Source organism: Pristis pectinata, chromosome 7 (assembly GCF_009764475.1).
Source record: "Pristis pectinata isolate sPriPec2 chromosome 7, sPriPec2.1.pri, whole genome shotgun sequence".
Taxonomy (NCBI): Eukaryota; Metazoa; Chordata; class Chondrichthyes; order Rhinopristiformes; family Pristidae; genus Pristis; species Pristis pectinata.
In genome coordinates, this window is record NC_067411.1 from 6,461,444 (window position 1) to 6,488,136 (window position 26,693).

At 41.0% G+C, this 26,693-nt stretch overlaps 1 protein-coding gene across 13 annotated transcripts in view; it reads left to right on the top strand.

Moving 5' to 3' along the window:
• Positions 1-26,693, top strand: part of add1 (adducin 1 (alpha)) — a 150,672-nt gene that overhangs the window by 57,831 nt on the left and 66,148 nt on the right. For all 13 annotated transcript variants that reach the window (XM_052019351.1, XM_052019352.1, XM_052019345.1 and 10 more), the window contains exon 3: positions 23,432-23,594. In XM_052019351.1, coding sequence (XP_051875311.1) covers positions 23,432-23,594 — 163 coding nt within the window. The remainder of the gene's footprint in view (positions 1-23,431; positions 23,595-26,693) is intronic.

The window sequence follows — 26,693 nt, forward strand, 5'->3', positions numbered from 1 at the left end:
GCTAACTCAGATGAAGATAGAGGCTGATCTAGCAATGAAGCAGATGGAGCTGGATAACGAGGAGAAAAAGAGGCAGCATGAGTTACAAATGAAGCGTAGGAGTTCGGAATCTGATTCTGATGATGGTTTTTCAGCCAGCAGGGAGGTTCGATTAGTCCCTCCGTTTGAAGAAGATCAGGTTGATCAGTATTTCCAACATTTTGAAAAGGTTGCTGTGAGTTCAAACTGGCCAAGGAAAGGATGGGCTCTTATGGTACAGAGTGTGATTAAAGGTAAAGCTCAAAAAGCTTATTCTGCTTTGTCTGTTGAGGATGCAGCTGATTATACCAAGGTAAAACAAGCTATTTTGAAGGCCTATGAATTGGTCCCTGAGGCTTATAGACAAAAATTCAGAGACTTGAGGAAATCTGCAGATCAGACTTATATGGAATTTGCCAATGGAAAGAGAATATGTTTTGAACGATGGTACATGGCTAAAAATGTAGATGGGGATTTTGATAAATTGACAGAATTGATACTGGTGGAAGACTTTAAAAGATGTGTTCCAGCTGAATTAACAACATATTTAAATGAAAAGGCAGTGGAAACTTTACAAGAAACTGCTAGGTTGGCAGATGATTATGCTTTAACCCATAAATCCAAATGGGGACAACCTAAAACCTTTCAAAGGAGTTACAAAGACAATCCAGGTAAACCAGAGATTAAATTGGGAGGTAATCAAAAAGGGAAGGATGAAAAGAAGCCAGGGCTGGAGAAACCTGTTGAGCGTACTTGTTATTACTGTAGGAAACCTGGCCACATGATATCTAATTGTGCCCTTTTGAAGAAAAAGAAGGAAGCTGGGCCCAATGCTTGCTTTCAGGCAATTAAAAATCAAAAAGGTTTAGGAGATGCTGTTAAAGATCAGTCCTTGCAAGAGGGAAAAGTGGAAAAGTTGGAGGAGGTGAGAAAGGAATTCCGTTCGTATGTATCAGAGGGTTTTGTTTCACTGAATGATGAGTCACCCCAGGTGCCAGTGAAAATTCTTAGAGATACTGGGGCTAGTCAATCTCTCTTGCTGGACAGTGTTTTAAATTTTGGTGAAGAAAGTGACACTGGTGAAGTAAATCTAGTACGAGGCGTTACAGGTGAGACCATGTCTGTCCCTTTTCACAGGGTGATTTTAAAGTCAAAGTTCGTAGAAGGACCAGTCGAGATAGGGATAAGACCTAGTTTGCCAGTGGAAGGAGTTTCTTTGTTATTGGGAAATGACCTTGCAAATGGAGAAAGTGATCCTGTGGTACGGTTAACAACCAAACCAAGGATTGATGAGTCTGAGGATGATTCAGATGTTTACCCATCATGTGCGGTGACTCGAGCTAGAGCTAAAGAATTAGCCAAGACAGACAGTCCGGTGCAGTCTGATGTGGTTCCTTGTGACAGTCCTAAACAGGAAGAAAATTTTGATGCCTTATCTGAGACTTTTCTGTCTTCACTGGAGGATCAACATCCTTACAGTGAGCCTGAATTTAAAGATTTGTCTTTGTCAAGGAAGGATTTTATGGTGGAACAGACAAAGGACCCTGAGTTGACAGAATTGAAAGAAAAAGCACTCTCATGTGAGGAGATTGAAAAGGTGCCAACTGGATACTATGTCAAAAATGGAGTGTTAATGAGGAAATGGAGACCTCCTCATGTTCCTGTTACTGAGGAATGGGAAGTTATTCATCAGGTTGTTGTTCCAAAAGTTTATAGGGATGAGATTTTAAACCTGGCCCATAGTATGCCTTTGGGTGGTCATTTTGGTGTGAATAAAACTGTAGGGAAGATCTTGAAACAATTCTATTGGCCTGGTTTGAGAAAAGATGTGGTGATGTTTTGTCGAACCTGCCACACATGTCAGATGGTAGGTAAACCAAATCAAAAACCCCCTGTGGCTCCTTTGAAACCAATTCCTGCTTTTGGGGAGCCCTTTTCGAAGGTGATTGTGGACTGTGTTGGCCCCTTACCAAAGTCTAAGACTGGAAATCAGTATTTGTTAACCATCATGTGTGCCACTTCTAGATTTCCAGAGGCAATACCCCTTAGAAATATTAAGGCCAAGACGGTGTCAAAGGCTCTTGTAAAATTTTTTACCTTGTTTGGTTTGCCAAAAGAAATCCAATCTGATCAAGGTAGTAATTTTATGTCAAAAATTTTTCAACAAATAGTCTATGAGCTGGGAGCAAAGCAGATTGTATCATCTGCATATCACCCAGAATCTCAAGGAGCTCTGGAGAGATTTCATTCTACTCTCAAAAATATGCTGAAGACTTATTGCTTTGAAAACACCAAGGATTGGGACGAAGGTATCCATTTACTTTTGTTTGCCGTTAGAGAATCGATCCAGGAGTCAATCGGATTTAGTCCGTTTGAGCTTGTGTTTGGACATAGGGTGAGAGGACCTTTGGAGTTGTTAAGAGAGCAATGGGTTAATGAGGAAGTTCACTTGAGTCTGTTGGACTATGTCCAAAAATTTAAAACTCGGTTGGAGAGAGTCTGCCAGCTAGCGAGAGAGAATCTGAAAACAAGCCAGATAAGAATGAAGACATATTTTGATAGACGTGCTCGGCCTAGGACATTCGCAGTGGGGCAAAAGGTGTTGGTATTTTTCCCTAGCCAAAATAATCCCTTGCAAGCTCGTTTTTCTGGACCCTATGTTATTGAATCTCAAGTGACTGATCTAACATATATAATCAAAACACCAGATAGACGCAAGAAAACACAACTCTGTCACGTAAACATGCTAAAACCTTATTATGAGAGGGATTCAGTTGTGGCCTTGGTGGATGGTGTAAAGGTTGTTTCTAGAATGCCTGATGTTGATGTTGAGGAAGGCCAATTTAGACCAAATATTGTTCCATCGAAACTGAAAAAACCAAAATATCATGGAGAACCTTGAAACGAAGTTGAACCATTTACAAGTTTCACAAAAACAACAGATGAGAGAATTAATTTTAAAATTTAAAAATCTGTTCCCAGATGTTCCAAACAGAACATCGATAATTACCCATGATGTTGATGTTGGGGATGCAAAACCAATCAAACAACACCCATATCGAATGAATGTGGAAAAAAGTAAACTTGTTGATCAGGAAATAAAATACATGTTGGAAAATGATATTATTAGACATTCTACTTCAAATTGGAGTTCGCCCTGTGTTATTGTACCTAAACCTGATGGAACTGTTAGATTTTGCACAGATTACAGGAAAGTGAATGCTGTAACAAAGTCAGATGCTTACCCTATTCCTAGAGTGGATGATTGCATAGACAGAGTGGGAAAGGCAAAATTTCTTACAAAGATTGACCTATTAAAAGGGTACTGGTGTGTTCCATTAACAGATAGAGGAAGGGAGATTTCAGCCTTTGTAACCCCTTCTGGATTGTATGAATACAATGTTTTGCCATTTGGAATGAAAAATGCTCCGGCAACATTTCAAAGAATGATGAATTCAGTGATTCATGGGTTAAAACATACAGATGCCTACATTGACGACTTAGTGACTGGGAATGATACTTGGGAAGATCACATCTCTGCGTTAGAAAGGTTGTTTGAAAGACTTTCCAAGGCTAACCTTACAGTTAACTTGGCTAAAAGTGAATTTGGGCATGCCACTGTGACGTATCTTGGTTATGTTGTAGGTCAAGGCAAGCAAGCTCCTGTTCAGGCAAAAGTTCAAGCAATATCTGAGTTCCCTATTCCCACAGGTACGAGGACTGTTAGAAGATTTTTGGGAATGGTTGGATATTATCGAAAATTTTGTAAAAATTTTGCTGATATTGCTCTTCCCCTAACTAATCTTCTGAAGAAGGGAGTAAAGTTTGTTTGGACAGATTCTTGTCAAGAAGCATTTGAGAAGCTGAAAGCCATTTTATGCTACCATCCTGTGCTCAGAACACCTGACTTTGAAAAGCCATTTTCATTAGCAGTAGATGCCAGTGATGAAGCTGCAGGAGCTGTGTTGTTGCAGAAGGGTGACCTTGATGATATTGACCATCCTGTAGCTTACTTTTCAAAGAAATTTAATGAGCATCAAAAGAATTATTCCACCATAGAGAAAGAATTACTGTCGCTTGTTTTAGCCTTGCAACATTTCAGTGTATATGTTTGCACCGCTCAGAAACCATTGACTGTGTATACAGATCATAACCCATTGGTGTTTCTGAGCCGAGTCAAAAACAAGAACAGAAGGCTGTTAAACTGGAGTTTAATTTTGCAAGAGTTTGATCTCATGATAACTCACATTAAAGGCAAAGATAATGTGATTGCTGATTGTCTTTCCCGATGTTAAATGGGAAACATGTATCTGTACTAATCTGATAGTCTGTAGTTGTGTAGCGTGATAATTATTAACATTACTAACTCTATGCGCGGTTAAAATTTTCTTGGGAAAATTTTTTTTTAGGTGGGAGGTGTTATGGACTCAGTGAAAGTCCCTTTAAGATAGAGAGTGTGTGTGTATGTGTGTGTGGGGCGTGCTTACGTCAATAGAAGATAAAGGACGTAATGACGTTGTTGAAGAAGTTAGAAGAAGAAGAAAGAGAGAGAGAGAAGGGAGAGAGACACCAGCCTGCTTGTTTTCTCTATCGATGGATGAGAAACAATAACTGTGTTTGCCACTGAAATCCATGTATGGAAGTTGGAAGTAATCCGGTGGAGTTCACTTTGTTGCTGACCTGTAGAAGGAAACAGGTATTTGTGTGTGGACGACCACGGTTCGGATGCTTTTGAGGGGTGAGGAAGTCACTACCGAGTAAACACTGAAGTGTCGTTTGGGTTCCATCGTGGAACATTTGGATTTCGTATGTACTCTCTCTATGTTTTTCTACATCTACATCTTATCTTCAGACAACGGTGGTTGTTGAAGAAGCCCTTGCTCATGTTTCACCTTATGGCTTGCGGAACTGAACTTTAAGAACCATTCCGGAACTGGAAGTTTTGGACTTTGTCACACACACACACGAAGAGTTTAGTTTTGGGGTTAACGTTCGAGGTTTAACATTTTTGAATTCTAACATACTAACATTTTTACTTTTATTTTACGTATTATCATAAGTAGTGATTAATAAAATAGTTTTTAACACTGAATCATGCTCAGTGTGTTTCTTTTGTTGCTGGTTTGTGACAGTACTCATTTAGGACTTCACCCATTTCCTCTGGCTCTATGTACAAGTTTCCACCTCTGTCCTTGTGAACCAGTCTTTCCTAGCTACCCTCTTGCTCTTAATAAAATGCTGTGGGATTCTCCTTAATCCTATTTGCCAAAAACATTCCATGGCCCCTTTTACCTCTCCTAATTTCATGTTTAAATTCTTTCCTGCTTCCTTTATATTCCTTAAGGGCCTTGTCTTGATTTCCACCTTCCTGAACTTTTTTCTTTTGCTTCCTTTTTTCTTTTAGACTAAGTTTACAATGGGTGTGGTCTTACCAAGGTGTTAATTAATTGCTATAAGATCCCTTTAATCCATCGCTCAAATCCTCTCATAATGAAGATTAGCATGCCATTTTCCTTCCTAATTTTTTGCCACACCTGTATGCTAGCTTTCAGTGACTTTTGTATAACAATGGCTTTGTTCTTTTTAACATTGTTGTTTGTAATATATTCTCATCTATGTAATTTATATATACGTAGTATGATCAGTAAGTTTGGAGAGAACACAAAAGTTAGTGGATTCGTAAATGGCAAAGAAATTTGTTTAAGGATGCAGTGGGATAAAGATCTGTTGAAAAGTGGCAGATAGAATTTAATCCAGATAAGTGTGAGGTAGTGGTCTTTGGGAGGTCAGATTCTGGTAGGACATTAGAGCAGGGACTTTAAGCATGTTGATGTGCAGACCCAATTTGGAGTGCAAGTCCATAGCTCCCTGAAAGTGATGACATGGGTGGATGGGGTAGTGAAAAAGGCATTTGGTATGCTTGCCTTCATAAATTGAGGCACTAAGTATAAGAGTTGGAACGTTATGTTGCAGCTGTATCAAACATTTCTAGAAGATCTTGAATCTATTTTCTTAATTTAGTCTCATACCCTATCTTCTCTTCATTAAATTTTTAGTCACTTGTTGCTCTTTCTTAAATTGCTTGCAAATCTCAGGCTTTACAACTATTCCTTACAACAATATAATTAATTCAATCTTAATCTAAGATTATCCTTAACTTCAGTGATCATAATGGATCTCTTTTCTCATGGAAGTTTTCATTCCTCAATGGAAAATGCATTTTGTTAAGAATTGAAATATTTATTATATGCTTTCCTTGTTTTAAATCGTCTGACAAAGCTTTTGATGTAATCTTCCAATCTACCATAAACAGTGCACCTTTCATACTTGTGTGAGGTTTCAAATTTGATTTGTTTCTCATTGACTTGTATATCTCTCAAACTGCATACAATATCATTTATATTGTGATACTTTCTTGAGAGGATCCCTTAATATTAAGATTAATTAAATGTCTCCTTACACAGTCTAAGATGGCCTGTTCCCCAGTTAGTTCCATGACTTGTCATTCTAAAAACCTGTCCCTAATGCATTCTGTGATTTCATCTGATGAGCAAATCAAATTGGCAAAAGTACAGTCCTTGATTAATGTTCTCCCATGATTATTACCTTAGCTACAAGCTTTATTCATTTCTTGATTAATTCCTTCTATGTGCAGCTGCTGGTAGGGGGCCTCAAAACCACCTCAGCCAGTGTTTTTTTTTCTTTTTTTTATTCCCCAACCCGTGCCTCCTTGTTAGATCTTATTTTTATCCATGCCCATTCTTTCTCTTCAGGACAAAATTATTAACTGCTATTTCCCATATGTCATCTTTATGATTAGCATGCCAACCTGCAAACTACTTTCCCATTCTTTTCTATTGTTGAAAGTATTTTGAAATATTCAGTTGGACACCATGAGAAACATGCAACCTTGTCTGTGCAAAAAGATATACTGCTAATTTTTTTTTCTGTGTATTAGTTTGTTTGTTCTCCCAGTTAGGCTGTACAGGATAGTACCTGTCACCTTGATTATACGTGAATGTGCAAAGAATGAAGGGATATGGACATTGTGTAGGCAGAAGGGATTAGTTTAGTTAGGCGTTTAATTACTAATTTAATTAGTTTGGCACAACATCGCAGGCTGAAGGCCTGTTCCTGTGCTATACTGTTCTGTGTTTGTGCACATTCACATGGGCAGCAGGGTGAAGGGCTGAGGTTCCTGCATCCACACATCATGATCCCCATATCTTCCAGACTCAGTCACCTCCTGTCCCCAATCAGTGTCCAAATCCAGGCTGCTGCCTAATGCCAGGGATGTAATTGGATTAAACTATTCAAGTAACTCTTTCCTTCCCAGATACATCAGTGTCTACAGCTTGGACTGCAACTCAGCCACTCTGACCCGAAGTTCCTCAAGATGGAGACATATTTTCTGCAGATGTGAATACCCAGACTTCCCCACACTGCAGCGTAAACACATCACCTGCATTGCCATTCCAATCAAATATTTAAATAGTTTTCAATTGTTATGGCAATCATCTTAACATTGGTCTAAATTACTTACGATTTATTGTAAAAGTTTGTTGACTACATTTCCAGAGCAGGTCGCCTGATCGTTGATAGTCAAGCTGCAGTAGGCAAACAACACTTGCATTTGCTCATGCTCAGAGCCCAAGCTCCATGCTGTTGTTGACTTGTTAACCCTAGCACATGAGAAGATGGGCCGTACTCTCAACATCCATAAGGCAAAGACCCTTCCTTCCCCCACTGTACCACTCTGTCCTTTGACAATAAAGGTTCATGGCAAGATCCTAAGAAAAATGGACCACTTCCCATATCTCGTATCTGCTGCTTGGCAAAGGCAGACATTGATAATGAAATTCACCGTAGGCTAGAATGAACCTGCACAGCCTTGGTCAGGTGGGGAAAAGGATATTTGAAGAACAACACCTCAAACCTGGAACAAAACTCATGGTGTACTGAACAGTACTGATCCATGCCCTCCAAAATGCTTCATAGACTTGGACTACCCAAGGCACCTGGAAGGGAATTTCATTGCACCCTGGTGTATATGACAAACTCATTGGAAGGATGGCACTCAGATATCACAGTCCTCTCTTAGGTCAATATCCTCCAGCACTGAGGCCCTATTTACATTCAGTTACCTTTGATTGGGCTGGCCACGTCATTTGCATATCCAACACAAGCCTCCCAAAACAGATTCTTTATTTTGAGTTCTGTTATGGGAAAAGATTACTAGGCAGATAGAGATAAAGATCCAAGGATGTTCCCAAGGCTGCCTCCCCACTGGCTCATGGAAGCTTCTGACACATACTGCTCAAAATGGAGAAGGAGCATTTAAAGTGGTAGTGAGAACCTCAGGGCTATGCATCAACAGCGCATAACCCCTGCTTAAGTGGTAGAAGGAGTACACCACCGCTCTAACTACCCACTTGCTCCATCTGTGGAAGAGTCCACACTTCTCACATTGGCTTCATTAGTCACTCCAGAATTCTCAACACTCGAGCAAAAGTGTTATCCTCCGTCCTGAGGGACTGCCCTTTGAATTCCCACACTGACGATATTCACTACAGGAGCAATGTTAATGTTGAACTTTAAGCAATTATTCCGTGCATCAGCAGAACCTGTTTACTTTTATACACCATACTCCATTGTTGGAGTGGACATTGTTAGAGTGGGAACTGAGGCTTTGGCTAAAGAGGCTTCGGCTTGAAGAGGCAGAGTAGGTGAGAGGAGGCTTCTGGTAGGTTCTCTTTCTTTCACTGTTATTTGTAATTTTCTTTGTATAGAACAGTGGGAATGGCAGTCAGGGCAGAAAATACTCTCCTCCTGTAAGATGTGGGAAATCAGGCAGACCTCCAGTCTCCTTGATGACTTCACCTGCAGGAAGTACGTCCAGCTGCAGCTCCTGAGCAGCGTTAGGAGCTGCAGCTGGATGAACTCTGGATCATTTGGGAAGCTAAGGAGATGATAGATAGGAGTTACCAGGAGGCAGTTACATCTAGGGTCTGGGACGTAGGTAGTTGGGTTACCGTTAGGGGAGGGAAAAGGAATAGGTAGTCAGTACAGGACACCCTGATGACTGTTTCCCTTGATAACAAGTATATTGTTTTGGATGCTGGGGTGGGGGTGGGGGGGGGGGGCGTGGATGATGAGTCACTGGTGGAGATCCACAGCAGCCAGGTCTCTGGTGCAGAGTCTGGCTCTGTAGCTCAGAAGGGAAGGGGGGAGGGGTGGTGGAAGAGTACAATAGTTGTAGGGGATTTGTTGGTTAGGGAGACAGGAGATTCTGTGGACAAGAACGAGCCTCCTGGCTGGTATGTTGCCTCCCAGGTGCCAGAGTCAGGGACATCTCAGATTGAGTGCGCAGCATTCTTATGCGGGAGGGTGAGGACCAAGAAGTCGTGGTGCACATCGGTACCAATGATTTGGGTATCGTAAGGGATGAGGTCCTGAAGAGCTGGGAGTTAGGAAGGAAGCTAAAAAGCAGGACCTCAAGGGTAGTAATCTCTTTTGGGGAGAGTTTAAACTAGCTTGGTAGGGGGCTGGGAACTGGAGTGTCAGATTAGAGGATGGACCAGTTGGTGTAGAAGTAGATGTGATGTGTACAGAGAAAATGAGGAAGGATAGGCAGGGGATGGGGCATATATGCAATCTGTTAGATGGGTTGAAATGTGTTTACCTTAATGTGAGAAGTGTTAAGAATAAGGGTGATGAACTTAGAGCATGGATCAGTACATGGAATTACGATGTTTTGACCATCACAGAAACTTGGCTGTTGTAAGGGCAGGAGGGGCTGCTTGATGTTCCGGGGTTTAGATGTTTCAAAAGGGATAGGGAAGTGGATAGAAGGGGTGGGGGAATGGCATTGCCAATCAGAGATAATATCACAGCTGTAGGAAGGGAGGATGTCATAGAAGGATCATCTATTGAATCAGTGTGGGTGGATGTCAGAAACAGGAAGGGAACGATCACTCTATTGGGAGTATTCTATAGCCCCCCCCCCCCCCCCCCCCCAAATGGCCATCGGGACACTAAAGAGCCGATAAGTAGGCAGATTTTGGAAAGGTGCAAAAATAACAGGGTTGTTGTCATGGGTGACTTCCCTAATATTGATTGGCACCTCCCTAGTGCAGAAGGTTTAGATGGGGCAGAATTTGTTAGGTGTGTATGGGAAGAATTCCTGACACAGCATGTAGACAGGCTGACTAGAGAAGAGGCCATGCTGGATCTGGTATTAGGCAATGAACCTGGTCAGGTGAAAGACCTCGGTGGGTGAGCATTTTGGGGATAGTGACCACAACTCCGTGACCTTTAGCAAAGCCATGGACAAAGATAGGAGCAGACATTATGGAAAAGTATTTAATTGGGGGAGGGCAAATTATGATGGTATTAGGGAAGAACTTGAGGGCATAAACTGGGAAATGATGTTTTATGTTAAATGCACCATGGAAATGTGGAGGTTGTTTAGGGACCACCTACATGGGGTTCTAGATAGGTTTGTCCTGCTGAGACAAGGAAAGGATGGTAGGGTGAAGGAACCATGGATGGAGCATGTTGAGGTTAAGAAAGAAGCAGTGTTGGAGCTACTAAAAAGCATTAGGATAGATAAGACCCCGGGGTCAGACAGGGTATACCCCAGGTTACTTTGGGAAGTGAGGGAAGAGATTGCTGGAGTGTTAACTTTGAGTCCTCCCTGGCCACAGGACTGGTACCGGAGGTTTGGAGGATGGCAAACGTTGTTCCATTGTTCAAGAAGGGTGAAAAGGATAATCCTGGGAATTATAGACCAGTGATTCTAGTGTTAGTGGTGGGCAAACTATTGGAGGGGATTCTTAGGGACGGGATTTTATGAGCATTTGGAGAAGCATAGTTTTATTAGGGATAGTCAACATGGCTTTGTGAAGGGCAGGTTGTGCCTCACAAGCTTAGTAGAGTTTTTTGAGGAAGTGACGAGACAAATTGATGAAGGTAGTGCAGTGGATGTGGTATATATGGATTTTAGTAAGGTGTTTGACAAGGTTCCCCGTGGTAGGCTCATTCAGAAAGTCATGAGGTATGGGATCCATGGAAAATTAGCTGATTCGAAATTGGCTTGTTCACAGAAGGCAGATGGTTGTAGAAGGGGAGTATTTGACCTGGAGGTCGGTAACTAGTAGTGTTCTTCAGGGATCTGTTCTGGGACCCCTGCTCTCTGTGATTTTTATAAATGATTTGGATGATGACATGGAAGGATGGGTTGGTAAGTTTGCAGATCACACAAAGGTTGGTGGTGCAGTAGATAGTGAAGAAGGTTGTCAGGTTGTAACAGGATTTAGACAGAATGCAGAGCTGAGTGGAGTAGTGGCAGATGGAGTTCAATCCGGAGAATTATGAAGTGATATACTTTGGAAGAATGAACTTGAAGGCAAAGTACATGGTTAATGGCAGGATTCTTAGCAGTGTGGAGGAACAGGGAGATTTTGGGTCCAAGTACATAGATCCCTCAAAGTTGCCACACAAGTGGATAGGGTGGTTAAGAGGGCATATGGTGTGCTGGCATTCATTACCTGGGGGATTGAGTTCAAGAGCCAAGAGGTAATGTTGCAGCTCTGTAAGACTCTGGTAAGACTACACTTGGAATATTGTGTTCCATTCTGGCCACCACGTTATAGGAACGATATAAAAGCCTTGGAGAGGATGCAAAGGAGATTTACAAGGATGCTACCTGGGTTGGAGAGCATGTCTTATGAGGAGAGGTTGAGCGAGTTAGGGCTGTTCTCTTTGGAGTGACGGAGGATGAGAAGAGACTTGATAGAGGTATACAAGATTATGAGAGGCATAGACAGAGTGCACAGCCAACATCTTTTCACCAGGTTGGCAATGGCCAATACTAGAGGACACCCGTTTAAGTTGCGTGAAGGAAAGTTCAGGGGAGATGTCAGAGGTAGGTTTTTTTATAAAGAGTTGTGGGTGCCTGTAATGCACTGCTGGGGTTGGTGGTAGGGGCCGATATAATAGGGTCATTTAAGAGACTATTAGATAGGCACGTGGACGAAAGAAAAGTATAGGGTTATGGGAGGTGAAGTAGAGAGGGGGATAGATTGAATGGGGATAAGGTTAATATAGGTCAGGACAACATTGTGGGCTGAAGGGCCTGTACTGTGCTGTACTGTTCTATGTTCTAAACCCATTACCAAAGTGCTGTTTTGGCCCCTGCTGACAGTTGTTGCCACCTATTTGGCAGGTAAAGCTAGCTAGTTAACTGCTACCTGTAACTTATTAACTATCAATTAACACTGTAAAAATACTAAGATTGCACATGCTGTCCAAATTTAATTCTCAAGTAAACCAGTTTGAGACCTCTGCCTAATCCCTTACAGATTAAATTTATAACTCTACCACTGTTAAAACTTGCACTCCATTCAGGTTTATTCTCTGTAACTGCTCTTCAATAGTAGATCCTCTCAAGTAGCCAGGATAAGTTAATGTTGCTCCATATTGACTCTTAATTCCAAACATGGCTGGAAAGGGGTAATGTTACGGACTCAGTGAAAGTCCCTTTAAGATAGAGAGGGTGTGTGTATGTGTGTGTGGGGCGTGCTTACGTCAATAGAAGATAAAGGACGTAATGACGTTGTTGAAGAAGTAAGAAGAAGAAGAAGGAGAGAGAGAGAAGGGAGAGAGACACCAGCCTGCTTGTTTTCTCTATCGATGGATGAGAAACAATAACTGTGTTTGCCACTGAAATCCATGTATGGAAGTTGGAAGAAATCCGGTGGAGTTCACTTTGTTGCTGACCTGTAGAAGGAAACAGGTATTTGTATGTGGACGACCACGGTTCGGATGCTTTTCGGGGTGAGGAAGTCACTACCGAGTAAACACTGAAGTGTCGTTTGGGTTCCATCGTGGAACATTTGGATTTCGTATGTACTCTCTCTATGTTTTTCTACATCTACATCTTATCTTCAGACAACGGTGGTTGTTGAAGAAGCCCTTGCTCAGGTTTCACCTTATGGCTTGCGGAACTGAACTTTAAGAACCATTCAGGAACTGGGAGTTTTGGACTTTGTCACACACACACACACGAAGAGTTTAGTTTTGGGGTTAACGTTCGAGGTTTAACATTCTTGAATTCTAACATACTAACATTTTTACTTTTATTCTACGTATTATCATAAGTAGTGATTAATAAAATAGTTTTTAACACTAAATCATGCTCAGTGTGTTTCTTTTGTTGCTGGTTTGTGACAGTAAGCACTGAACTATAGCACAAAAATTAATCAAAATAAAAGATTTGCCTGAGATATCCAGCATAACCTGTTACTGACTTGTAAAAATAGAATGGAAAAACTCAGTCTTAGCACAGACAGAGAGAGCAAACATGAGACTATGGGGAAATGAAGGGAAACCTCTGTACTGGTTTCAGAATCTGCATGTAAGAGATGTCTTAATCAGTAACCACCACCTACTACCACCCCCCCCCCCCCCCCCCCCCCCAAGACTGAAAAGCAGAATATTGGGTGAAGAGCTAAGTTAATTCCTATTGGGGAGTATATTACTGAAAAATAAGAAGTTTGAGGAAAGGATTTTAGTTATTTTTGCAGTATGTGTGGCAATGAAAATTATGATCTCCTGGTGCTTGACATATTGTGATATCATTAGTGCTTCAGAGTTCAGCAACCTATGGCTTATTTTGCAAGTAAAATTGAAAAATTTTGTATGGATACACCTCTGAAATAGTAAACTGAGTAATACCCACTTTATCTTGAATTATTTGTGCTGCTTTCTTCAAGTATCTGGAATAATTCCTCCCCACTATCTACCCCTTGGAACTGGATTTACGGCTATTTCATTGTATTATTTTCTGTGAGCCTGTTGAAATGTATGAGCTTTTCAGCCAACAACTAAGTAATACATAAATTCAAAAGCTGGGTCTTTTACTGAAGTTAGATATTCATTGATGGCAGAAGTGCAGACAAAGTGCTCTCAGCTATGTCACTTTGCTGATCATGCCACTCTATCTGAAACTGATGCTGATAATGTGGAAGAGGTAGCTATTGCAGTGAGCTCCAAATAATGACTTGGGAGAACAGGGCTTGGATGAAAACAGCACTCCTGAGCGATGTTCACTGATTGTTTGAAATGCTACAAAGCTACATTTTCAAGCATTATGATGTCAAGGAAATTTGTTCATGGCCAAAGGAGGCCTGTGCAAATTTAAATGTCACACTTCAGCAAAAATGCATTTTAATTGTTTCTAGAATGCAGACATCGAAGACAAGGCCAAGATTGATTACCCATCACTAATTGCCTTTGAAAATGGTGATGAGCCATCTTGAACCATTGCAATCCTTGGAGTTAGTGGGGAGTGTTCAATTTTTTTCTGAGGGGCTTTTGGGAAACTCTTTAACGTTTTTCTTTGTCACCCTTTTAATCTCTTCCTTTGGCAGAGCTCAAAATAGTGTCAGTTTCAGGAGTCTGGCGTTGGGCCTGCAAGTAATATGGCCTGCTGATGTAGCCAACTGAGGGCCTCGTTGCTGGTAATGTTGGCTTGGGATAGGATACTAGTAGTGGTTCACTTATGTTCCAGAGGATTTTGAGCATCTTGTAAGACAGTGATGATGTTATCTTTCCAGTATCTTCAGGCACCTGAATATAAGATGGTAGGTATCACTGTTGGGCCATGTGTTTTGTTTCACGTTTGAGATCTTTATCTTCAAGCACCTGGTGTAGTGAAAGTAACGGTATATTCCATTTTCACCTGGCTTCAGTCCCAAGATGTGAAAAGTAGCCCACATTTTCCAGGTTCTCATGTGAACCTTGTTATTGGAAGGCAGTATTGTGCAGTGGAGTCAGAGAACCTTTGTCTTGTGAATTTTGAATGTAAGGGCCTTCCTCCTGGTATGCTTTGGTGAGTAAGTGGGCAATGGCTTGGAGTTATTCTCTGAATGCGTGCAAATGCATACTACAGCTTGACTAATGAAGTTGGGGTGACCTTTGGTCCTGATGTGTAGTTGCCTTAGGTTGAATGTGTGTGGCACCATGCTGCATAGAACAGCACAACCTCTGGATTGATTTAGTAATTTAGAACTGTTTCATCAGTGAAAAGGCACAGATAATGCATATAATTATAACATTAGGATGGTAGAAGAATTATTGGGCATGTTTGTTCTGCCATGAGTCACCGCAAAAGAAATATGACTTGGGTATGATAGGTCAACATTCTTATTCTTTCATATAGTAATTGCTAATGGAGCCAAGTAACAGGTTCAATGGTAATGTAATGGTGCTTTTTTTTTGGAAGCTTGAATGTTATTGCAAGGGGAATAATATTAATGTATTCTATTTTTGGTTACCTTTGGATATGACTTTTGCAAAGCAGTAGCTTGCCTTCCTATCTTCCATCCACAGAGCTCTGATACCCATCTCCTAACTTTCACCAAATCCTGTTCACACACTACTGTGCTTACTTGACCTCCATTGGCTCCCAGTTTGAGTATGCCTTGATCTTTAAAATTTACATCCTTGTTTTCAATTCCCTTCATGGCTTTGCCCATATCTATCTCCATATCCTCTTCCAGTGCTGGAAACACTTGTGATATATGCACGCCTCCAATTCTATCCTCTTAAGCTTCTTGTCCTCTTGGCAATTGAAACATACAGGAGTCTTCTCTGGATGCAGAGAAAATATTTCCTTATGGAGCAAGCTAGACGTAGGGCTCACTGTTTCAGAAAAAAAGAAGAGACCTTATAAGACACATGAGATGTAATTTTTCCTTTGATTTGTGAATCTTTGGAACTCCCTAAATGCCAACAGAATCAGAATCTCCTTTGAGACAAAATCTTGATAAGCAAGAGGCTGAAAGAGTACCATGAGCAGAGGGGAATATAGATTGAGGTTGTGGTCAGATCAGCCAGGATGTTATTGATTGAAGGAGCAGGTTCAAATGGCCAACTGAGCTACTCTTCTGAATTCATATCTTTGTACAAAAGTGGTAGTGGAGATGAGAGATGGTCACAGGTGTTCAGGTTGTGGTGGTGTTGAATCTGAGTATGATGGAGGTTGCATTGATGGCGAGTGTTCTTCCTGAGACTGTTCCTGGCTGATAAACAAAACTTAAAGGTGTTGGTGGAAATCAGGACAGCTATTTCATCTTTTAAAGCTCCATTCAACTGGATTTAAAGCTGTGTTCCTTACTGTGATCATCATCTTTGAAGATGGCTAATGCTTTCCTGATGTAGATGAATGCCTTTTCATAGTGACTTTAGTATTGATAGTGCTATCCTGGGCTTCTTTTTGTGAGCCTTGTTGCTCAAGCTCTAACAGATCTTTGTTTATAGGATGCAAATAAACAAAAAGGGCTGAAAATCTGAACTTAAAATTGAAAATGCTGGAAACACTCTCCAAGTCAGGCAGCATTGGTAGAAAGAGAGAGTTAACACTTCAGGTCAAAGAACCTTTACAAAAACTGGGAAGAGATTTTTTTTAAAGGTAATTTTAAGTTTCAGAAAAGGTGGTGAGATGAATGGATAGAACAAAGGAAATATCTATGATGGGGTGAGACTAGGTCAAATAATCAACTAGTACAGTTAAATGGTAACTATGCTCCTTTATGTTATGTGTTGTGAATGGCAGGGCTGTGTGATGTGCTTAGCAAGTTGGCCTGTACTAGGGTAGAGAGAAAAAATTGAGTCAAAATCAAAGAACAGAAATAGTTCGTTCTGATACAGACAAAAAGAGGAGTTACCTAAAATTGGAGAATTCAGTATCCACTCAAGGCTGTACCATGTTCAGATGGAAGATGAGGTGTTCTTCAAGCTTGCATTGAGTATCATTGTAACTGCACAGGAGGCAAAAGACAGGCAGGTCAGAATGAAAGTGGGATGGAGAATGAAAGTGGGATGGAGAATTAAAGTGGCAGGCAATTGGAAGGTCAAGGACACTCCTGCAGACCAAATGCAGGTGTTTCACAAAGCAATCTCCCAGTCTGCATTTGGTTTATCCAAAATAAAGGAGACCATACTGTGAACACTGAATGTAGTACACTAGATTAGAAGAAGTGCTAATGAATCACTGCTTCACGCAAAAAGACTGTGGGTCTCTGGATGGTGAGAGGGGAAGGGGTGAAAGGACAGGTGTTGCCTTTCCTGAGTTGTGGGGGGTGGAAGTGCTGTAGGGGGAGTGGTTTGTGAGGACAAAAGAGCAGACCAGGAAGATACAAAGGGAGCGATCCTTTTGAAATGCTGAGAAGGGAGGGGAATGTTTCTGGTGGTGGAATCTAGTTGGAAGAAGTGGAAATTGTGAAGGGTGATCTGTTGAATGAAGATTCGGTTGGATGGAAGGTGAGGACCAAGGATCATTGTCCTTGCTCCCACCCCCCATAAGGAGGGGTGGAGTTTGAGAGCAGAGCTACGGGAAGTAGACAAGATGTGGCCAAGGACTCTGCCCAGAAAAGTAGATGGGAAGCCATGATTCAGGAAGACATTGTGGTCAGAGCATCTCTGCTCTTATTGTTTGATTAAGCTTTTGAAATGCACCTTAGGATGTTTTATCATGTTAAGTGCACTACCTATGCCCAAGCTGTTTTTGCTGAAGACAAATTACATCGTAACTCTACCTCTGTTGTTCTCTTGTATACAAATACATAAATTGTGTGGTGGAGAACTGAAAGGTTTATACCCGTGGACTTTCTTGGAGCATTTTCTTTAATTGAGCCATCTTTCTCTACTTCCATGTTTTACTTAGTTACCACAATAACAGGAGTCTGAAGCTGCAGAACTATGACTTTGAGGAGTGTGAATTGTGCATCTAAGTAAAGCTGGTGAAGGAATTCGTATTTTAGTTGCCACAATGTTGGTTGTTGACCTTTGTTGCAAGCAGTGGCAAAATGTCTAAAAACATTAGAATCACAATGAATCAATACTATCACCAGTTTCAGGACCTAAAAAACTGGGTCTCTGGGTGGTGAGAGGAGAAGAGGTGAAAGGACAGGTGTTGCTTTTTCTGAGCTGTGGGGGGTTGAAGTGCTGTAGGGGGAGTGGTTTGTGAGGACAAAAGAGCAGACCAGAAAGATACAAAGGGCGATTTGGTAGGGTTATTGATAATTGGGTTTGCTCTTCTCTACCACAGAATTGTCAGGTTCTTGGCCCTCAGTAAAAGTATAATACCACAGGGAGTTGGAGAAGCATAAGACAAGATGTCGAAGCACAATTTTTGGAATTGCTTTCCCAACATGTTGTCATTTTGAAAACTACAGAAAAAATATCCTTAGCGTAGCTTTATGAACTTTTTTATAGTCAATTTCTCAAGCCACGACATCATTCCATGCTGAGTTTTCGCTACAGATATTTTAAGCAAAGCATTGGAATTCAAGTTAGATTAACTTTTGTCCTCCGAGGTCAAACTTGAAGGATTTTTGTTTAGCCTTGTTTGTAGGTGCATCCATTTGCTTTTCTTTCATGTGCTATGAGTCAGAATGTTGTGAATATGCAACCTGCATTAGGATTAGAATTCTGTGTTGGTTATGATATGAATCATAAGGGACTGCTTAATTGTTGGAGATGATAAACCAAAGTAGTACTTCTATTCTGAAATGAAAGCAGCATCTGTGGTGGCAAAAGGATGGTCAATGTTTCAGGTCATGACCCCGCATCAGAACTGATACATCAGGTCGTGACCCAAAATGTTAACCGTCCCTTTGCCTTCACAGATACTGCTTGACCTGCTGAATTCCTCCAGCAGTTTGTTCATTTTGCAACAGATTCCAGCATCCGCAGTCTCTTGTTTCTCTATGGCAGAACTTCATCTGGGTTAACTCTTTCTCTTTCCACAGATGTTGCCAGATCTATTGAGTGTTTGCACCATTTACTGTTTTTATTTCAGATATCCAGTATCTGCATTTTTTAAAATTTTAATTTGGTGCTTCTGATTGCTTTAGTGGACACTTAAAGACTCTGTCTTACTGTTTAATGAAGACAAAGAATTCTCTTGTATTGACCAACCTTTCTCTTTTAAACAAAAGTCATAAATAAAAGAACCTGGAATTCATCTCATTGCTATTATAGGGAATTGGAAAAGACATTGGTTGCAATGTGAAACAGACTTTCCTACAAATTAATTGAATATAAAACACATGGAAACTCTGACATGTAATGGCACTGTAAAAATGCAGTTGTTTCTCTTGCAAGCTGGTGCTGCACGTCTCACTTCTTCAGCAGTAGTTCATTTTAATGTATGCTAAAGTTGTAATATTACTTCAGTTTCTGTTGTGCTTCTACCCTTTATAGCTGGCACAAGTTAAATCTAGTTGTTTTAGTAAATTTGTTGTCTCCATGTGTTCTTTTGCTTGGTATAGTGAGTGGTATCAGACTTTACAACTCACATTTTGTCTCGTCCTTTCCCTGCTATAAATTCTGTGTTTAACTTTTGTTGATTTCTGTATAATTGTTTAGAATATGACTATGGAAATATTCTGCTTGTATTGGCCTGGACTTTGCATTTGTAACTGTCAGTATCTGCTGTTTTACTCCTGGTGTTGCTGTCGGTAATTCACTGTTTTTCTCAAGAGCCTTGTTGTATTGCAGCTTTCTCCAGCATAATCTTAAGGAACAAAAAAAAATTGCTGCGAAATAGTCCGAAAGTGTTGGGTTTTGCTTAAGAATTTGGGCTTTAATGACAAGCTGAATTATAACTACTGCTTAGTAACCTTTGGTCCTAAGAAATGAATTTCATTTGCATGAATTGTAATTTCAAGTAAGATATTTTAAGATATAACAAATTTCAATGTAATATAAACATAAAGTTGAGACTTCAGTTTCTACCTAAATTCCTCAAGCTTTCATATATTTATCTAACTCCATCTTAAATAGATCTAATGATCAGGTCTCCACCACCATCATGCAGAGAATTCCTGAGATTCATTACCCTCCTGAGGGAAGAAATTTCTGTATGCCTCAGTTTTAAATAACTGGCCCCTTATTTTATTGCTGTACCCCTTGTTTGTGACACTTCCACTGATGAAAACATCCTAATATATACCCTGTCAAGTCCCCTTAGGATCTTGTATATTTGAATAAGGTTATCTCTCATTCTTTTAAAGTCCAAGAAATACAGACCTGAACTGTCTAGCCCCTATTGACAGGATATACTCTCATCCCTGGAATTAGTCTGGTGATTCTTCATTGCACTGCTTTCAATGTTACTATATCCTTTTTTTTAAAGGAAGGGATCCAAAACTGCACATTATTCCATGTTTGGCCTCACTATCCCCTGTATAACTGTAACAAAAACTCCTTATTTTTAAACTCCAACATGCCGATTGCTGCCTTTAACTACTTGTGGACCAGCCTGCTAACTTTTTGTTGTTCGTGCACTAGAATACTTAGATCCCCCTGAACTTCTCTCATTTGCAGTCCCTTTCCATTTAGATAGTCACCTTTTGATTGCTCTTGCCAAAGTGCGTGACCTCTCACTTTCCCATATTAAACTCCATTTGCCAGGTTTTCACCTTATCAGTCTACATCCTGTTGCAGAAAGCGCAATGTCCTCATCACAGTAAGTCCATCCACCTATTTTCCTATCATTGGGGAATTTGGAAACCTCAAATTTCATTCCCTCCTCCAGGTCATTAATGTAAATAGTAATCATTTGAGGGCCAATAACCAATCTCTGGGATACTGCACTAGTTACATCCCTTCAGCCTGAAAAGGACCCATTTATTGCAACAATCTCAGTTTTCAATCTCTGCTAACACATTCCTGCAGTACCTCGGACTCTTACTTCATGTAGCAGCCACTGTGGCAACTTATCAAATGCTTTTTGAAAATCTAAATACACTACAACTATATGTTTCACTCTATCAACTTTCCATGTCACATCAAAGAAGTGGTCAAACATGATTTACCTTTCATAAAACCCTGTTAGTTATTTAACCTCTTTGGTTATTGACTCCAGCTTCTTTCCAACAATGGATGTTAAGCTAACTGGGCTATAGTTTCTGCCTTCCATCTTCCTCCCTTCTTTGAACAAGGGATTCACATCAGCTGTTTGCCAATCTACTGGTACCCTTCTGAAATTTAGTGAGTTTTGGAAAATTTCAACCATTTAAGTCTGCTCTCTTAGCAGCAACTTCCCTTAAAACCCTTGGATGCATCTGGTCCTTGTTATTTGTCCACCTTAGCTCTGAAAGTTTTTCTAACACTTTATCTTTTGTGATTGGGATTTTTACAAGTTCCTCCATGTTATTTGAAATTATCCCATTTGTTATCTTAAAGATAATTTGCAGTGTCCTCCATGGTGAAGACTGATGCAAAAAAGTTGATTTATCATATCTGCTATTTCTTTGTTTCCTATTAGAAATTCACTTGCCTAATTTTCTCAGTCCCACACCTACCTTAGCTGCTGCCTTCCCATTTGTACAACCGTAGAAATTCCTACTGTTTGTCAAAGTCGAGTTTATTGTCAAATGCACAAGTACATGTATGTACAGATGCAATGAAAATCTTGCAGCAGCAGCATCACAGGCACATAGCATCATATAAGCAGCATTCACAAGAAAAACATGAATTAAACATAAATTGTACACAATTATTCTAAGAACACAATTAGAACAAAAAAATCACAAAGTCCATTTTAGTTCAAAGTGGTCATAGTGTTATAGTGATTAGGGTTGTGCCAGTTGGTTCAAGAACAGAAAGGTTAAAGGCAAGTAGCGGTTCTTGAACCTGATGGTGTGGGACTTCAGGCTTCTGCCCAGAGCTTAAGAAGTAGCTGCGAGAAGATGGCATGGCCCGGATGGTGGGGATCTTTAGGTGTTGCCTTTTTGAGACAGTGCCTCATGTGGATACTACCAATGGTGGGGAGGGATGTGCCTGTGATGTATTGGGCTGAGTCCACTACTCTCTGCAGCTTCTTGTGTTCTGATAGTTATGTATTGATGTTTCACACGTTTTCTCTCAGAATCAATTTTCTCTCTTCTTGTGAGCTTTTTAGTCTTTTGCTGCTGCATTCTTAAAATCTTCCAAGTCCCAAGATATTTACCCATTTATGCCCTGCCCTATTGAGAGGAACTACCTCTACCCATGTCTTTCCCCTGCTGTTCATGACTTCAACCCAAACTGATTCTGTGTCATGATTCTACTGCCTCTATATCATGACTTAGCTCTGTTCTGATACCTTACTTGATTAACAACTCTACCCTGTCTTTTCCATTTTGGCCTGTTTGTCACACTCTCTTGTCAATTTCTCCCTCACAAACCTGTGCCGCCACTTTCTCATGTCCTCTTGATTTCTTAAATAGCCTGTTCTTAGAGCCCTCCCAATCCCTATTTAGTTTAAAGCCCTGTCTACAGATCTAATCCTGTGACTCACCGGAATACTGGTTCTGTCATGATTTAGGTGAAGCCCTTCCCAGTGGAACAGCACTCCAGCCAAAGTTAATGGCCTCAACCCTACCACCAGGTGTTTGGGGCTCTGTCTTTGCAGCAGAGAACAGTATTTATTCCCCTAAGTATGCTATCCCCTACGGCTACTGAGTTTCTCTTTTCTCCCCCCCCACTTGGATGGCTCCTGTGCCATGATGCTGTGGGCAGTTTGCACATCTTCCCTGTAGTCCCCACTCTCGTCCACACCGTCTAAACTGATGTTGAAAAGCAACAGATGTCAGAAAACGGGAAGTCAAAGCAACTGAAAATGCAGGTTTGTCAGGCAACTTTATTGTGGCCAGAAGTGAGTCCTGTCACTAAGCCACTGGTCATAAAGTTCAGGTCATCATTGGGCTGAGTTTTGCGCTTAAGTTCATCTTGTGAAAGGATGTAAGCTTAAATCTAGTGTATTTTATTTGTACATATTGTTTGGTAAATACAGTTGTTGCAACTTGTTATTGTGGAACCTCACATACTGTGTTCGCACCAGCTGTTATGCTGTAAACTCCTCCCTGCTGGGCTGCTCTGCAGATGCAGAGGGGCACTTCCTGCAGTTGACAGTGTTTTGATCTCCGTAATAATAGGGTTACATTTTAAAAACAAAAATCAGATTGCAGGTGAGTTTGTGAATTTCTTCTGAGAAAAATAAAGCTTTTCAGGGGGGATACATTGCTTTTACTGCCAGATTTTTCTAAACTATTGGGACCCTCTCTAGAATTTAGAATTGAAATGACTGGCTTATTTGTAAAGGCAAGGCTCATTAATGGGAGAAAAATGAGCCTGGTTTATTTTAATTTCATTCTCATCAGCGAAATATTTTTGGTAAAAAAACAGTGAAATTTTATTGATGCTGAATGTTCTGTCTTTAGCAACTGGATTGCAGTCAGTTTTCTGGTTAATCGTGGCAGTGTCTGACAGCTCTTTATATACCTGCTAGTAGTAAAAGTAACCTTGGGGAGAAATAATAATATTCTTACCTTTATCACTATGAAAACTTGTTCATTTCTAGGCTTTCTGTGAAGAATTGGAATCAATGATTCAAGAGCAGCTCAAGAAAGGAAAGACTCCAACTAGTCTACTTGCATTACAACAGATTGCAGATTTCATGACAACAAATGTGCCTAGTATGTATCCTGCTGCACCACAAGGTGGAATGGCTGCATTAAACATGAGTAAGTGTAATTATTTTGCGCACTTGAAAAACCTTCCAGTAAAAGATGTGTTGAATTAATTCCTGGAGACAGCTGAGTTCCCAGTATTCCTATAGATGAGCTTAAGCCAGAGATCCATAGGTTGCTTTGGGTGACATTTACCTCTGTCTAGTAGTTAAAATACAAAGGAAAAGGCTGGAAAATGGACCAAACCTACCCACTTCCAATTTTAACTAAGGCAGGAATTAAGTGAGGGTGGGACCAGGTAGCTAATTTACAAATTGGGCCTCTAAGTATTGTAATGATGTTACCAGTCTTGAAACATTCTGCTCTTAACTGCAGGTGGCTGGTTTTCCTAGGCTTCAGAAAAATCCAGGAACTGAAAGAAAGCAAGAAAGTTTGAATCCATGATCTGTTCAGCATTGCTTATGGGCCTGGAAGAATGGGCGCATTTCCATCCTGTTCCCTCTTCCACATGGTCCATCTGAGTCTTCCTATCCCTTTCCAAATCTCTGCTTTCATCTTGGGATTGTCTAGCCACAAACATTCATTACAAGCCCACAGATTCCCATAGCTATCTTGACGAAACTTTCTCCCACCCTACCTCCTGTGAGGACTCCATTCTATTCTCCCAGTGGTCAAAGCCCTTGACTGCATCTCATCAGTTTCCCACACCTAGAAATATAGAATCGTACAGCATGGAAACGGGCTATTTAGCCCAACTTGTTCACTCTGTCCGGTGGGGATCCTTCCATATTAACCCCATTGACCAGCACTTTGATCCTTAGCCTTCTATACCTAAGCAATTCAAGTGTTCATCTAGACACTTGTTCTGTCAGTGATCTAGCATCAACCCCTCTCTCAGGCAGTACATACTAAGTACTTGCTGCTCTCTGGGTGAAGGTACCCCTCAGATCCCCTCTGAATGTCTTCCCCCTTACCCGAAACCTCTCTAGTCTTATCTACCTCTGATATGGGGAAAAGTTTTCTCCAGTTAGCTCTATCTATACCCTTCATAATTTTCTATACCTCAATGTCCCTTCTTAACCCCCTCCACTCCAGGGAGCTTCTCCAGTCTCTCCTCAGAATTTCTCCATCCCAGCAGCATCCTGGTGAATCTCCTCTGCACCCTGTTCAGCACTGCACACAGTTATCCAGCGGGCATTTTATAAAGTTGGCGCATAACCTCCTTACATCTGTATTCAATGTCCCAGCTCTGCTTTCACCCTTCCCTCCCTCCCTTCCCCCCCCACCCCCAACCCCTTTTTTTGGACAGAGTAAGAACAGTTCCCCTAGTCCTCTTCTTCCATCACATTCAACAGATCATCCTTCACAATTTCTACGTGCTCCAACAAGCATGAGGAGGCTCTAGACCAAGTGCTGGTAAATGGGATTAGTATAGATGGATACTTGATGGACAGGGTGGGCCAAGGAGCTTGCTTCTGTACTTATGATCTTGTTTCCACCACCAGACGCACATTCCCCTCCCTTCTCCTTTCAGCATTTAGAAGGAATTGCTGTCTTCACAACATCCTGATCTGCTCTATTTCCACTAACCACTTCCCATCCACTGCACTTGCTATGCAGTTGCAGGATTTGCAACAGCTGTTTTCACCTCTTCCAACGATTCGGGTCCTGGTCTTCCCAGATAAGCAGTGATTCACTTGCACTTTCCATCTAGTTTACTGCATTCAGTGTTCACAATGTGGTCCCCTCTACATTGGAAAAACAAAATGCAGATTGAGCTGCTGGTCACCTGCCATTTTAATTCTTCATCCCACTCCCACCCTGAGCTATCTGTCTGTGGACTGCTGCACTGTTACAATGAGGCCCAACACAAGGAGGAACAACTCATCCTGCGATTGGGCACATTGCAGCCTGCAGGAGTCTGTATTGAATTCTCTAACTTTGGATAACTCTTTTTCTATTTATCAGAACTGGCCATTTCTGACAATCTATCTATCATTGGCTCAATTTTTCACTCTTCAATAGTCTAGGCAGGTCCCACAGCCCTGCTATTAGTTACACATAACACGTTATACCAGCAAAGAAATATAATCTGTTTCTAACTGCCACCTTGTTTTATCCTGCCCATATTCCCTTTGTTCTATTCATCCCTTTCCCACCTTCTCTGCAGCTGAAAACTACCTTGTTTTCTCCCTTTCCCAGTTCTGTTAAAACTGAAGCATTAATGTTTCTCTCCACAGATGCAGCCAGACCTGCTAAGCATTTCCAGCATTTTGTTTTTATACCTGATCTTACAATTTTATTTGTATTGATTCCTTGCTGTCTGTTCAAATGCAATTTCATAGAACCATAGAACAATACAGCACAGGCCATTCGACCCTTCTAGTCTGTGCCGAAACGTTATTCTGCTAGTCCCACTTCCCTGCACCCAGTCCATAACCCTCCAGACCTCTCCCGTCCATATATCTATCCAATTTATTCTTAAAGCTTAAGAGTGATCCCACATTTACTACATCAGATGACAGCCCGTTCCACACTCCCATCACTCTGAGTGAAGAAATTTCCCCTCGTGTTCCCCCTAAACCTTTCCCCTTTCACCCTAAAGCCATGTCCTCTCGTACTTATCTCTCCTAATCTAGGTGGAAAGAGCCAACTCGCATTAACTTTGTCTATGCCCCTCATAATTTTGTAAACCTCTATCAAATCTCCCCTCATTCTTCTACGCTCCAAGGAATAAAGTCCTAACCTCTTCAATCTTTCCCTGTAACTCAACTCCTGAAGACCCGGCAACATTCTAGTAAGTCTCCTCTGCACTCTTTCAATCTTACTGATATCCTTCCTATAGTTAGGTGACCAGAACTGCACACAGTACTCCAAATTTGGCCTCACCAGTGACAAACCTTACCATAACATCCCAACTCCTATACTCAATACTTGGATTTATGAATGCCAGGATGCCAAAAGCCTTCTTTACAACCCTGTCTACCTGTGATGCCACTTTCAGGGAATTATGTATCTGAACTCCCAGATCCCTTTGTTCCTCCGCACTCCTCAGTGCCCTACCATTTACTGTGTATGTCCTACCTTGATCTTGTCCTTCTAAAATGCAACACCTCACACTTGTCTTCATTAAATTCCATCTGCCATTTTCTG